Here is a 15,564-nt window from a genome sequence, read left to right on the forward strand (position 1 = left end):
TCAACATTAATTAATAAATAAAAAGTGAGAACTGATTTTTTTGGTTTTACATTTAGTATAAAGTATCTCAATTTAATTAGAATAGTAATTGTTAAATTCAAAATTTCAAAATACTATATATATAAAAAAGTGCTTTTTATATTATTTTTATTTATATTTTGAAAGAAAAGGAAAAGCGAAGAGAAGCTAGTCTTTTTAGTAACAATGTCTGTCTGTCTGTCCCCCGTCGCACTGTAAGTAACCGTGTCTCTCTCCTCTTTACAGTCCCATTATATATAAAAAAATAAAAAGAAATATTCTTTTAAATTGAATAAATATTATTTTTAGTATAGTGAACAAATATTATTAGAACGAAGATCCGTTAGTTTCTTTCTTTTTAGCTGCTTTTAAAAGTAAAGTAAAGTATAACAAGTTTAGTAAAAATGGTTAATTATAAAGAGAATGGCAAGTTCTACAGAAGTTTGCTGCTGCTGACAACAATACTACTACTACATTATAATCAGTTCCCAAGAGTTTTCTTTTCTCTCCATTTCTAGGGTTTCTACCCAACCTCTCTAGGGTTTTGTACCAACATCCATTCATCACCTTGATTTGTGGTTACCAGTTGAGCTCTGCTCTTGTCTACTCAATTGAGATCGATAGCGACAGTTGAAATGGTAGATCTTTGTTATGGCAATTGGTAAAAGTTTAAATCGGGCAAGATCGAACATCCTTTGATATGGTGTCTTGTAATGTTAATTGAGAATTGGTGTAGAAAAGAAGAATCAGTGTTGTAAACATGCATTTTGGTAAACTCGATGACTCTCCCATGTTCCGTAAACAGGTTGCTTCTTTTACTCTTTTGCTTTGTTTTTAGCTCTTAATTATTGCTTCACTAGTTAAAGATCCATAATTATGAAATTTTTTACATTCTCTCACTTTGTATTGTGGTTTGGGTGAAACAGCTGCAATGTTTTGAAGAAAGTGCTGAATCACTAAGAGAAAGAAGCTTGAAATTCTATAAAGGATGTCGAAAATATACGTGAGTGTTCAGTTGTTTTCTTTTTTATTGTTGGCTTGATAAAGTATGCTTTGTTCTTTTTCATTTGGTTTCTTATGGAAAATGCTGACGCAATAGTGAGTAATCTACAGTAATTGCTGTTTTAATAGAAATTCAATTTTTCTAAATGAATGTCATTTCATCTCACTACACATTTCCTTAAATGGAATGTTGACATCATTAGTTTCTGGTGGTATCACTTAATGCCCAAATGACTGCTTGATTTTTATCTTTCTATTTTCATTTTTGTAGATTCTTTCTGATAATGAAGTTTTTATTGAACTATGAACTTCTAAATTAGTTGGTTTTGCATCACAATCTAATTTTTAGAAAGAAGAAAAAAGAATAAGAAAGAGTGTCTTCTGCTAGCTAAAAAGAGGTATGCTTCCTGGTGTCTGCAACAAATGATTTAATAATCTTCTTAGAATCTTGTTGATGTATCTTTCCCAAAATTCTACTAGTTGAAACCTATTATTTTGGGAAGTCATTAGTGTTGCATAAAATCCACAGCCTTTTTATCAGATTAGTGCAGGGTAGTTCAGCTGCCTGTCAATGGGCAAGGTCATAGTGAAAGTTTGATGATTTGTGTTATAGGGATTGAGTGTTTATATCAGTTCAATAGTTTGCTTTCATAAGTCCTTTTATGGTTGTTTTGTTGATTAATAAACATCCAACCTCTTTTCCTATCCTTGGTGAATTTGTAGAAGTTTTCAAGTATCCAGTTTTCTGTTCTACTTTCAGGGAAGGACTTGGAGAGGGATATGATGGAGATATTGCTTTCGCGAGCGCCCTGGAAACATTTGGTGGGGGGCACAATGATCCCATCAGTGTTGCATTTGGAGGTATGTAAAGAGCTGGTACATATATTCATATGATGTTTCGCAGCTACAAATGTTTATCCTAGAGCAATGGGATCAGCACTCCACACACCATTTTCTCTGTCCACTTTTGTAATTTTTTTTCAAGTGTTGATAACAATTCGCAAAACATGAGATGCACTTCTTGTGGGTTCATAGATGAAGAGACATCTCACAGAGCAATGGAATTATGGTCTGGGAAATATATGATTTTTTCAATCCTTGCCATTCCCTTCAGAAAACAATCCAGTAACCTTCTATAGATGTTTCAACGACCACTAATTCACTGACTAGTGCCAAAAAAAAAGTCATCCACTATCATGATTGTAGTCTCAAGTCCCTCTCTATTCTTTATTTTATTTTTGGTTTCTTTAGTATCTGCCTATTTGGTATCACCATTTGAGGGAACTGGACAATGAGACTTGATCATTGGTTTAATGTGGTACTTGTTTATGTAATCTGGAGTTGGGATCACATCTGCAATTATTCACATGCCATTTTTGACGAGAATGTCATGGGCGTTGAGAAAACTTCCTGGACCTGTTGTGCTTATTCACTAAGTAGAATTTACTATAGTTGTTAGTGATAGTGAGACTTAAATGAAGATCTTCTGCTTTGCAACACTTACAAAGTATCCAGAAAGTATAAGTTAGTGTCCGACTGAAAATCTCCACAACTTTTCTCCCCTCATTTTTGGCATCAGCTAAATGGCGTTTTTCATCAAAAGTTTGTCTGACCTGCATAAAGAGATTGGCTCTACTAAATGCAGAGACACCTTTTCAATATTCTAATTATAGTGCTTTGACCTTTATGAATTCATCCTTCCCCACTTCACTTTGCAAGTAATAGTTTCAACATGTGATCTGTAGTTGAATAATGACCCATTAATTGTTCAGTCACTTACTCCGTTCTAAATGTAGGTCCTGTAATGACTAAATTTACTATTGCACTGAGGGAAATCGGGACTTATAAGGAAGTTCTTCGGTCACAGGTAAAGTTTTCAGTATCTTTTGTTTCTCAATTTCATTTTATTGCCGCAATATTACTTCTGATGCTGTATTTCTCAACTCCTTATTTGGGGCAGAAAGCAGCATTGGTTGCCTTTCAAGAGATGACTTCAAAACATCTTATTCAATATTACCCTTTGCTGTGGGGTGTGCTTCTGAATTATTCCCTTGACCAGTTACTTTTCACCTTGATATGCAGTGTATGGCTACTAAGTAAGCACATTTTGATTGAGCTCTATTTTGAGTTCTATTATGTCCTCGACACTCATTTCCACAATATCTGTGTTAAAATCTTGCCCATCTACTTTAAGGGCTCGTTTGGTGTGAGGGATAAGAATAAATAGTCCTAGGATAAAAAAAATAGTCCTGGGATAAAATTTTGATGCCTTGTTTGGTTGACATGTTTGGGATAACTTATCCCACCATTTATAACATAGTGATGGGATAAGTTATCCCATATACATGGCGGGATAAGTTGTCCCAGAATTATCCTGGGATAACTAGTTCCCCACCAAACGACCCCTAAGAACACTAACTCTGAGTTTCACCATCTGCGACCTAAGAAATATGGTTCTATTTCCTGATCAAAAAGAAATATGGTTCTTTTTTCTGTTCCCTCTTCTTTTTCTCTCTCCTTTTATGCAAACTTGAATGTTGACTTTGTTTGTCAGTAATTTATGAAAATTCTTCTTGTGCTAGTTGAATTATTTGCTGTTGTATTTCTACTTTTGCAAAATTTTCTGATCCCTTTGACATTTTATTCTTTTGCCTGGCGGACTCTACTCATTCTATCATCTAATTTCTAGATATTTCCTCCTTCGAGGCTCTCCTTCCTGTGGAAAGAACAAAAATATAACTGCAAGTGATTTCTTCTCATCTGCCTAAGCATTTGAGGGCAGATTTATCTGGTACCTGTGTTGTTGGGAGGTAGCAGGAACCCGATGGAATGGTTGAGATACAGACAAGTTGACCCTAGAAAAAAAAAATAGAACTGCAAGTGATCTATTTAGTCTGATAGTGGCATATGCATTTAACTAATTGCCTACTTCTCCAACATTCATACTGTCTTCTCAGGTTGAGCACATGCTGAATGATCGGTTACTGCAGTTTGTTAACATAGATCTGCAAGATGTCAAGGTACTACCATTCTTTTACTTCCTTTCTATTCTAAAAGGCATTTTTAATTACTAATTCAGGATATGTAAGTGTCCCATGACTTTGGTCTAGTGTTGAGCGAAGTGTGTGCTCTGTGGGTTAGGCACACATAGCAGTTTTGAACCCTGCCATCGTCAAAAGTCTGGTATTTTAGTGGATAATGTGGAGGGTGGGCCCATTATCTGCCGAGTTTCGAACAATGCGCCATTGGCCTTTGTGGGTTTCTCGGTCATTTTAAATATGAACAAAAACATCTATTTGTGAAAAACCTGATTTTGTGGGCTTACATACCCAAATATAAAACGGTTGTGTAAGTATTTGCTACAAGGAGTTCTCTTTGTGCAGGAAGCTCGGAAGCGCTTTGACAAGGCAAGCCTAATTTATGATCAGGTATTCTTATTCCTAATTCTCATTAGATGATTAGAAATTTCACTATCTGATGAACTGAAGATATATTTTTTCCTGTAGATAACTATTCAGTATGCAGAGATTATTCCTCTATTAACAACAACAACATACCCAGTGTATTCCCACAGAGTGAGGTCTAGGGAGGGCAAACTGTACGCCAACCATACCTCTACCTCAGAGGTGAGGTAGAGTCTAGAGAACCTGTTACCGATAGACCCTTAGCTCAAGACAAAAACAGACTAAAGAAAGATGTAATGGAAGTACAAGAGACAATAGGTAGTAACAAAACAATAAATAGTAGCAGAACAGTACTACAACCAAATAATACTACAATCGAACTACACGAAACAACATATATCAACAAAATCGAAGAACAAGAAACTACAAGCACAACACTAAGACTACTAGTAAGGGCACCAAGATAATGCACTCCTACCTACTAGCATGAACACACTCCTACCTACTAACCTTCTACCCTAATTCACGTCCTCCACACCTTCCTATATGTTGGCAATGGGATTAAAAGACTTAATTTTCAGAAAATGTTGTAATGCATTGCCACTACATATCTATTATCACGATATTTTGGTTTACCTTGATCATTTCCTCCCATTTAAAAATTTCTCCTGGTGATATATTTAAGCACTTCAATGGGGTTGAAGGAACTCTTTAAGTTTGCACAAAAAACTTGCAAGATAATTGGATTTCTGAGTTAAATAATAGGAACACTTTACACTTTCTCTGTTGGTGATTTAATGATTTTCTATTATATCAATTAACATTATATGCTCCATGCTGCAGGCCCGCGAGAAGTTTTTGTCACTAAGGAAAGGCACAAAAAGTGATGTTGCCAGTTTACTGGAGGAGGTATTGACAGACATAGCAGCTAACCATTCATACTGCCTATAACCTTCTGAAGTCACTCTTATTTAACTTTTGCACATATTTTTGCCTACTTTGAAAATAAAGGAAGGGAAAAAAACTTACTTAACACGACTATAACTCTTCCAGGAACTTCATAATGCAAGATCAACTTTCGAGCAAGCTCGATTCAGTTTGGTGAGTGAATCTGGAGCTAGAGCATCTCTTAGACTTTTCAATTCAAAAAGTGTTACCACAATAGCAATGGCCTGTTGACTTGTTTTTTTCTTTTTGAATCCTAAATCCAGGTAACCGCTCTTTCTAATGTTGAAGCAAAGAAACGGTTTGAATTCCTGGAAGCAGTTAGTGGTACAATGGATGCTCATCTTCGTTATTTCAAACAGGCATGTCATACAGTTGGGGGATATTCTAGCCTATTTGTTTTCAATTTCTCACATTCTATTTCTATTTCTATCTTTTAGGGATATGAGCTTTTGCATCAGATGGAGCCATATATCAATCAGGTTTGTCTTTGTTTTTGGTTTCATTGGTGGCAATTTGATATTTGATTGAGGTCGCTTCAATTAAAATCACAGATTAGGTAGCAACAAATTTTGGTTTATTTCCTACAGAAAGGTTAATGATCAAAATTTACATTTAAGTAACGGTAAATGAGAATACTTTGCATCCTTCTGCAACTATCTTCACTTTCTTCTTTCTTTTTATACTTAAAATGGTCCCAGCTGGCACTTTTCATGTCTCATGAGTCTCAACACACACAGGAAACATTCTTGTAATGTTTCAAGGACTATTTCTTATGTGTTACTCCCTTTCTTCCATTTACGCAGTATTATTTCATTACTAGTCCGTTCCAAAAAGAATGGCAGTTTCTATATTTGAAAATAATTTTTATTTTGAAGTTCCTATTTTACCCTTAATGAGAACCTTTTGTATTCACACATATTATTGTGGGTTTAAGACCACAAGTTTCAAAAGTTGGTTTCTTTCTTAAACTCCATATCGAGTCAAACTGCGTCACATATAAGTTGGAAAAGAGGGAGTGTATTATGTAGCATTGATTCATTGTTTGTCAGGTGACCTAGAATGACTGGAATTGGGAGTTATTGAACGCTTGAGTTGATGCCGATGTGACATGATATTTGAAATGCATAAATAGTAATCTACATCTGTTGCTTTCTCTAGGTGGTAGATATTCAAGTGTCATTTATTTTTTTGCAGGTCCTGACTTACGCACAGCAGTCTCGAGAACGCTCCAACTATGAGAAGGCAGCTCTTAATGAAAAGATGCAAGAATACAAGAGACAAGTAGATCGAGAGAGCAGGTGGTTGTCCAATGGTTCTAATGGATCTCCTAATGGAGATGGTATACAAGCCATTGGCAGAAGTTCACACAAGCAAATAGAAGCTGTCATGCAATCTGCTGCAAGGGGAAAGGTGTTGAAACTATTATATCATTGAAAACCTTTGCACTAACTTTATTGTACCCTTTATTATTGCTTTCATGATCTTAAGTACTCCTTTTGTTTACTCTTTGCACCTATAGTCAGCTAAAATTACAGTGGTCTTTCAGGTTCAAACCATTAGACAAGGTTATCTATCAAAGCGCTCATCAAATTTGCGGGGAGACTGGAAAAGAAGGTTCTTTGTTCTTGATAGCCGTGGAATGTTGTACTACTATCGCAAACAGAACACAAAACCATCTGTGAGTATTATAGGCTGGGATGTAAAAGGAATACCATCAAACCCTAATTTGTGATCTATTGACACTTTCTGATCTGCAGGGGTCAGGTAGTCAACATTCTGGCCAGAGAAATAGTTCAGAGCTTGGTTCTGGACTTCTTAGTCGCTGGCTTTCGTCCCATTATCATGGTGGTGTACATGATGAAAAGTCTGTTGCTCATCATACTGTAAACCTTTTGACATCAACTATAAAGGTTGATGCTGACCAATCAGATCTGCGGTTTTGCTTCAGGATTATCTCCCCTACAAAGAGCTACACCTTGCAGGTGAATTGCTATTGAATTTTCATTTTGGATATCTCATGCCAACCATTGCACTGTTGTTTCAGGGTGGAGTTTGTGCTAGACTTGTGAGATCAAAATTTACCGGTTTCCCTCTTATTGTAGGCAGAGAGTGCCTTGGACCAAATGGATTGGATTGAGAAAATAACAGGAGTTATTGCTTCTTTGTTGAGTTCTCAGGCCCCTGACAGGGTAACTATTGGAAGCTGCTATACATTTTTGTTGCCTTTACTTCGATGCACAATCAATAACAATGTACGCTCTTTATTTCAGTGTTTGACTGCCAGTCCTATGGGAAGTGGTCATCATCGATCTGCCAGTGAGAGCAGTTCATTTGAAAGTTCAGATTTTGACCCGCCTGCAGTTGAAGACCATCCATCTGACAGGCTTATCTCAGCACATCATGATCGCCCTTTCAGAAATTCACAACAGCTACGATCTGCTCCAAAAACTGAACAGCCAATTGCCACACTACGTAGAGTATGCGGGAATGATAGATGCGCTGACTGTGGTGCTGCTGAACCAGATTGGGCATCTTTAAATCTTGGTGTTCTTGTTTGTATTGAATGTTCAGGTGTTCATCGTAATCTTGGTGTGCATATATCAAAGGTGAACTTTTAGATTTTGCTACGTATTATTTAGCCACAGGCTATATTGCCTCTTGCTGGGATCTAAAATTAATTTCTTTTCTATGCACATTCATAGGATCTAAAATTTATTTCTTTTAGGTGCATATTCATTTGTTTCTAGTTAGAAAAGTTAAAGTTGGGAAGCCCAAAAGTGTCTTCTAGCAACTCCATGGATTTTATATTGTATTTAACATTGTAGAGTTTTATTAAGATTTCATACTTTTAAGCAGTAGAATGGTACAAGATCTTCTAGAAGGTTGTTTCTTATTCTCATATTTTTATTGACTGAAAACCAGTTTGTTTGTTTAGGAGGTTGACACCCATGTATTTCTGCCTGGTTCATGGCTCCAATATATTTGACTATTTAAAATTCCTTAGGTAGCTGAATAGTCAGAAAAATGAAATTTCTGGTGCTTCTCTTGATGGTAGCTTTAAAGATACTTGTGATATTGGTGTACTGGTAGATTATGAAACTTAAGACTAACTTTTGCAAGGGATGCATGCCAGTTTCTTATTTCTGACAGTTGGAGTTTGTTTAGAAAAGGTGTGTTTTGAGCATCTATTTGTATAAACTCCTCTGAACATTGCATTTGAATGGCCTTTCTGTAGTTAACAACCAGTTGGCGGTCGTTTGGTAGCCGGATAAGAAACAAGTTATCCATGTATTAATTTCCGTATAACTTATACAATGCTTGGTAGGTATATTGGAAATAAGTTATTATTCATGCATAAAATTAATACGAAGTTTGGTTGACAATTTAGAAACTGCATAACTAATACATGTATAAGTTACGAGGGAATCTATGTATTAATTTATGCAAGAGAGAAGGTGGAATAACTAATACATGAATAACTTATCCCTGTATGTATAATTAATACCTGCATAAAATAATACATAGATTCACTCATAACTAATCCTTACATTTCTAATACCTGCAAAACTCTAACCAGCTACCGACGACCCCTTATAACATTTATATTGGTGCATTGAGTTGGTTTTCTGCATCTTGTCCTCAGTTGTGATCATCTCTCTGCAGGTGAGGTCACTCACACTTGATGTCAAAGTATGGGAGCCTTCTGTTATAGCTTTATTTCAGTCGTTGGGGAATACCTTTGCAAATTCAGTCTGGGAGGAGTCACTGCAAGCTCGAGGTGCTTTCCAAGTTAATGTTTCCGCTGCCAGGTTAGTTACCTGCTCAAATCATTTCTCGTCTGAAGTTTATCTTCATCTTTCTGATATAGCTTAAACATTGGAAACTGAAGCTCATACAGATCTGATAAACAGCAACAGCTCTACATCAGCAAGCCAAGTCATGCTGATCCCATTTCAACCAAGGAGAAATTCATCCATGCAAAGGTCTACCATCATTCTCCGTAATTGTTTATAAAAATGTGTTGTTTAATGCTTTTCCATCTGTCAGATTTGTAGAAGAGACATCTTTGGTTGTGTGAAGAGTTATATGACGAAAGATCTTGTGGTAATGTTTTAAGTTTCCTGTCACTGTGAGTCTACAAGGATATCAAAGTACTAGCTTGAAAAGTGCAGTCTGAGATGAACGCCATCAAGAAGATTCCTTTTGTCCTGTTTTTGTTCTTGGAGCCCTGATTTTGACAAATTCTATGGATATCATGTGTTTAGAAATAAAGTCTCTTGACATGTTTGGGAGCTCGGTAACAGTGACCCGAGGAATCGAATTATGGAGAAGGACAAATATGACATTCAATCTTCAACCCATAGCCCCCCCTTCCCAAAAAGAGAAAACCCAAATAATTATAGAACAAAATAACAAAAAACCTAATCTGCTTCTCACATCCATAGTCTGTAGTTTGTGGGGAATGATGTCTTTAAAGTTCAACACACTCAAGTGCACCTACGTCATTTGGCTTGCATGCAAGCCAGCCCTTGTGTTTATGGGAGACTTGAGTTATTGTTGGCTGTCTAACTTGAAAAGAAAAAATCTGTCTTTCAAGCATAATATGTTCATTTTCTCCAATAGCATTGGCTTCACTTTAATTTTTATAACTTTGGTAATACTTTCCTGGTTAGTATTAATTCAATATTTTTTCCATTATCACAGTATGCAGATAAATCATTTGTTCGTCGGACGAAGGACGGTCACACTGCGGCACAAATGATGTGGGAGGCAGTTCGAGCTAATGATAAAAAAGCTGTGTATCGCCTTATTGTAAGCTCTGAAGCAGACGTTAATGCTCTTTACAGGCAAGTTGTGTCTAATTCTTCCTTAACCCTTGCCAAAGTAATGCTGTTACAAGAACAACCATACACTGATCAGAGTTCTACTTGCTTAGAAATGGACTTGGCAAGTCCAAGTGAGAGGCTTATAGTTGGGGACTTCGATGGGTGCTCCCTTCTACACCTTGCTTGTGAAACAGCTGACCTAGGGATGCTAGAGCTTCTTATGCAGTACGGTGCAAATGTAAATGCTTCAGATTCAAGTGGTCAGACACCACTTCATTGGTGTATTATAAGAGGCAAAGCTGCATTTGCTAAGTTGCTTCTTGCAAGGTAATCAAATGTAGCATTCTGTGCTTATTCTTATATATTTCCTCATTAATGTTTCATTGGGCTAGGTGGTGATATTTCTTAATAATCTTCCAATGGGAAGTTGCATCTTCCTTACAGACTTATCCTTCTGCAAACCGTATCAGTAAGCAATGGGATTCTCCATCTGTTAAAATTTGTCCTTGTGTGTGATTTAACTGCAGGGGTGCTGATCCACATGCTTTGGATGGGGAAAGTAAAACCCCTTACGATCTTGCATTGGGCTCAAATTTTGATGACGTTGATGTCCTTAATCTCTTGTCAGACGCAAATGCTTAATACATTCAAGAGAGTATATACCAAACGTGGACAGAGATTGAAGCTGTACCCTTTGTTTGAAATGAAACCAGGGTTTCAGTTCTTTGTAATTATGCTAGTAAATTTTGTGCTGACAGATCTCCATTGAAAGACACCGCTGCTTGTGCATCAAGGGTCCTCAATGTTGCATGTTGTGGTCTGCAAGATTCCTGGGGACTACGCGTCCGAATCTTCTATTGAAGTAAAATGTTAGGGTGGTCTTTCATGCTTGATTTTGGAGGTCAGATGCATTGGAGGGTTGCAGTCTTTTTGTGTTGTAAAGCTGTTTTTTCACTTAGCAGTTTTATTGGTTTTTGTTTTTAGAGTTTTTTGTGGCAGGTTCTAGGCATTGGCCTTGGGTGCTGGTATTTTGTGTACATTTTGCTGTTAATTTTAACTTTTGTGGTGTAGCCTTTGTAATTTGTATATCTAAATGTAAGTGTTATTTTAACTGAGGGAAAATGATTTGCCTGCCTGTCCCTTCACTGGTTTAGTACATTTGGTGGTGTATGGTTATGAACTTGCCCACTGGTATGTCCAGAGGTAAGTCTTATTATTATTGTGGTGTTCGCTGTACCAACTTGTTTGCGTGGTAGAAAAAGAAGAGAATAAACACAATTGGAAATGGTCTAAATATATCATTTATGTCGTAAAAGAAAGAGAAATATATAAATTTTACTTGGAGCTTGACGAGTACTCCATAAAGACAGAGCTATGATAGAGAGTTAAGTCATTGTGTCACTTTTTTTCATGCGCCTATTAATAATAAATATTTTTTCAAGTTACAAGAATTAAATGATGTTCATTGATTTAGTACATGGACTTTAAATAGAGTTACGAAAGAGAAATCCACATGCATTTATAATATTTCTCCTTGAATGTCCATAGATAATGTGGCTTGTTAAAGCTTTTAAAGGAAAATTTTACTCTTGATGAAAGTTTTAATTGATCTTAGAGATAACACATTCTAATTTATATCTTAATTTCTCAAATGTTGATGTTGACAACACATTAGTGAATAAATTTGCAAGTATTACTTGAACAAATTTGTCGTACATTTACCTTACCATTTTATTAAAGATCAAAAATTTTTCCGATAAAATATGCTTTTTCAATCTCCTTTGATGTATTCTCCCTTCAATTGAGTTATGCAGTCAACACTATCTTCATACAATATTGTTGGATTTTTTGTTTGCTAAGTAAGATCACATAATTACAATATAAATATGTTGAGTTATTGTTCTCAACCACACACACTCTCAGCTGGTTACATGAATAACCATCATCTCTACATGATTTGAAGAAGTGACAACTATTGTTTGCTTCAGTTAACATCGTGATATAATTGTACCTCAATATGTTATATAGCCTATTTGATATCGGGCTTTTTGTGGGTTAGAAATATATCCTACATTTGTATAATTGATCATTTCTAATTCGGATGCATTAGAATAAAATAATCCTAGACCAATTGTTCCTTGAAAATATATGAATATATGGTTAACACCTTTCAATATCTTCTTGTTGGGCAATAAACCTACTGCAAAATAAATATCTGACCTGATATTGTTGGCAAGGTATAATTAGTGCCCTAATAACACAAATATATGAAGTTTTATCACCAAGAACTCTTCATTCTTTTTGAGGTCGGAATGAACTTTTATTTGATCTCACAATCATCGGGGTACTCAGTCGGTGTGAATTATCCATGTAAGATTGCTTTAAAATCTTTTTAGTATATATTGATTGATGAATAAATATCCCATTTGTCAAATGCTCAATCTATAGGCCAAGACAAAATTGTTTACCAAGATCTTAAATTTTAAATTATTTCTTCAAACACTCAACTTTTGAAAGCTCTGTAGGAGTGCCAATGATATTCAAGTCATTAACATACACAAATCATATCATATATCATATATATATATAAGAGAATCCTAGGCCTGCCTACGTGGCGCCATCACAAACCAAAATTCCCTTTTAATTATTTATTTTCAAAACTAGCCTTCCCCTTTCATGAAAAACTGTGACTTTTATAAAAAACTGTGACTTTTATGAAAAGTTGTAACTTTTATGAAGAGTTGCGACTTTTATGAAAAATTGTGACTTTTATGAAGGGTTATGACCTTTCCAAAGGGTTGTAACTTTTCCAAAGAGTTGTGACCTTTCCGATAAGGCACAATAAACATTTGTTCACACTACCCTTTGTTGTCTATAAATAGAGAAATTTTCTGCCACTATTATTTGTAGGTTTTTTTCCGCTATAGGGTAGTTGAATTCAAATACATTAATTAAGCTTCTTATGAAGTTTGTTTTATTTCTCAAAGTTTTCTTCCTCCTATTTCATGGAGCTTAATTAATCTTTACTATAAGTCATAGTGATTCATGTAACTATGACAATTTCTTTTTGCTATTTTGGTGACTTTTTTTTAACTCTGTTAAAAATTTCAGCAATGATGATTGAAATGATCTTCTCTTTTGTCCCTTTCTACAGGTTTCTTCATATAAACAAATAAAATTAATTTTAATTTCAATGCGACATTACTACTCTTGCACCTCTCAATCCACAACTCATAATGATGCTGAAATGGTTGAATTCATTACATTTGGTTCTTTAGTAAGCAAAACTTTTATTTCTACCACTATTATCTGTAGGTTTTTTTTCGCTATAGGGGAGTCGAATTCAAATACATTAATTAAGCTTCTTATGAATTGTGTTTCATTCCTCAAAGTTTTTTTCCTCCAATTTCATGAAGCTTAATCTTTTACTGTAAGTCATAGTGATTCATGTATCTATTGCAAATTTTTTTGCTATTTTGGTGACTTTTTTTGAACTCTGTTAAAATTTTTAGTGAGGATGATTGAAAATTTATCTTCTCTTTTGTCCCTTTCTACCGGTTTCTTCATATATTTTTTGGGAAAATTGCTTGTGGGTTGTGCTATATTTGATAGCACACAACAACAAATATGTGGACTAATACGAAACCAACGATGAAGTTTGTTAAAAGAACCAAACAGATTGCTCTCTTGCTTACCACAATTAGTATATTATTTTGATTATTTTTTCTTAGGTACAAACATTTTGTATGCCATTGCACTCTTTCTAGAATATTAGTATAGAGACAATTAGTCCACTTCTTTTATCACAAGTTAACTAATTTGCCATATTTTTTTGTCATTTCTTTTCGGGCATAATAAGAGATCAACTTTTCTTGAAACTAACAAATGTCCAAAATACACTATGATAAAAATATTTTTTATCGGCAATAAATATGCACATTAACGAAGAGTGCTAGAGTCTTTACCAACAATAATTAATTGTCATTAGATTCAATGTTGCTATAGACTTTAGAGACATTTATAAAGAGTACCAATTGCCTTTGAAAATACATATTTAGCGAAAATTAAGCTATTAATTGCTGTTAAAGATCATTTATGTTGTAGTGATAACTCTTTCTTTTGAGAAAGTTTTTTGACTTTTTGGTAAGAAGTAATAACTCTTTCTTTTGGCTTCTTTCAATTAAATTTGTGAACTGTAAACTTGGATACAACCCGACGGACTATCTTTTTCAAAAATATGTTAAGCAACATGCCTTTTTCTTCTTGACTGTTAGGAAAGTAAGGTCGTCTTTATTATTATTTGTGGATATTTGTTAGTGCAAGTGCTCACAAAATTATGCTGTGAGATTTTAATATGTTACGTGTCAAAATTTTGGTTTAGAATATCCAGTTGTGAACAGTTCCATTCAGATGCCACCTACTGCTTGGTTGATAATTGCATTAATTCTTTGTAACTACATACTATAACCATAACAATAACTATGGTTCAATTTCAAATAAGTTAGGGCCGGTGATATGAAACCTAAGCAATAGTAATGACTTCTTCAGAGACAATGAGGAAAAATATTTATTATACAAATAATTTTAGGGTCATTTTCAACATATATATGATACGACATACTATAATAAAAAAGAGATTGATGGAGGTTCATAAGAAAGGAGCCGAAGGTCCTCTATTTGAATTTAGTTAATTATGTTCTTGTATGGACGTGATGTTCCACTCTACTTGGAAATGTTGTTCGAGGCTTTTTGGTCTCTTCTTTAGTGTCTGATGTTGTTCTTTATAACTTCTTGGAATTTAGAAAACTTCATTACTTCTGACCAACTATTTCCATGGAGATTTTCTTATACTTAAAATCTCTCTGACTCATAACTTTTGTATAACAAAAATGAAAATTAAAAAAATATAGCACTTTAAGATTTTGGAGGAACACTTTGCCTTGAGATAAAATGTTCTTGACAATGTAGTGTATGCATCGAAAATACGAATATTACCGAATGAACATATGTAAGCTTAATAAAATAATTCAATCCCGTGCGAAGTTCGAATATTTTACCTAGTATTATAATTAATTCAGATCCAATCTTCTTATATAAATACTAGGACAATTAGAATTATTTTTCTATCCTTTCCTTATCAAATATTGCTAAGCTAATTATACCATATTTGTCCTTATTGTATCAATCCATATAAGAATATTTGAAGCTTAGTTAAACAAATTTCTTTCAAATTTTTATATGCTTCAGACACTTTGAATGCTTAAGGAATTTTCTTTAAAATGTCATGATCCAATGAGTCATATAAATAAGCTGTGAAAAATTCAGATGCATTTCAAATTTTTTATGAACTGTTAGATTTATTAGAT

At 34.7% G+C, this 15,564-nt stretch overlaps 1 protein-coding gene across 2 annotated transcripts; it reads left to right on the forward strand.

Annotated features, from left to right (window-relative positions):
* Nucleotides 1-412: 412 nt before the first annotated feature.
* LOC102579830 (ADP-ribosylation factor GTPase-activating protein AGD3) lies at nucleotides 413-11,398 on the forward strand. Of its 2 annotated transcripts, none has more exons than XM_006343123.2 (19): nucleotides 413-823; nucleotides 945-1,021; nucleotides 1,781-1,881; nucleotides 2,817-2,887; nucleotides 3,978-4,040; nucleotides 4,404-4,448; nucleotides 5,268-5,333; nucleotides 5,478-5,525; nucleotides 5,636-5,731; nucleotides 5,810-5,851; nucleotides 6,567-6,782; nucleotides 6,919-7,050; nucleotides 7,130-7,354; nucleotides 7,475-7,561; nucleotides 7,643-7,978; nucleotides 9,036-9,181; nucleotides 9,262-9,355; nucleotides 10,077-10,525; nucleotides 10,726-11,398. In XM_006343123.2, the coding sequence occupies exons 1-19, from the start codon at nucleotides 779-781 to the stop codon at nucleotides 10,838-10,840; spliced, it is 2,454 nt and encodes an 817-aa protein (XP_006343185.1). In that variant the 5' UTR covers nucleotides 413-778; the 3' UTR covers nucleotides 10,841-11,398. The 2 variants fall into 2 exon arrangements, with proteins under 2 accessions (XP_006343185.1, XP_006343186.1); XM_006343124.2 differs by having other exon boundaries at nucleotides 9,271-9,355.
* Nucleotides 11,399-15,564: the final 4,166 nt, after the last annotated feature.

The sequence above is a fragment of the Solanum tuberosum genome, unplaced genomic scaffold, assembly GCF_000226075.1.
Source record: "Solanum tuberosum cultivar DM 1-3 516 R44 unplaced genomic scaffold, SolTub_3.0 scf00042, whole genome shotgun sequence".
NCBI classification, from domain to species: domain Eukaryota; kingdom Viridiplantae; phylum Streptophyta; class Magnoliopsida; order Solanales; family Solanaceae; genus Solanum; species Solanum tuberosum.

What these genes read in the sequence shown, in the direction of transcription:
- LOC102579830 (XM_006343123.2), top strand. Translation starts at nt 779, where the DNA reads ATGCATTTTGGTAAACTCGATGACTCTCCCATGTTCCGTAAACAG. An exon ending in AGGAAGTTCTTCGGTCACAG is followed by an intron (nt 2,888 to 3,977) that starts GTAAAGTTTTCA and finishes CTGTCTTCTCAG; the next exon opens with GTTGAGCACATGCTGAATGA. An exon ending in AGCAAGCTCGATTCAGTTTG is followed by an intron (nt 5,526 to 5,635) that starts GTGAGTGAATCT and finishes TCCTAAATCCAG; the next exon opens with GTAACCGCTCTTTCTAATGT.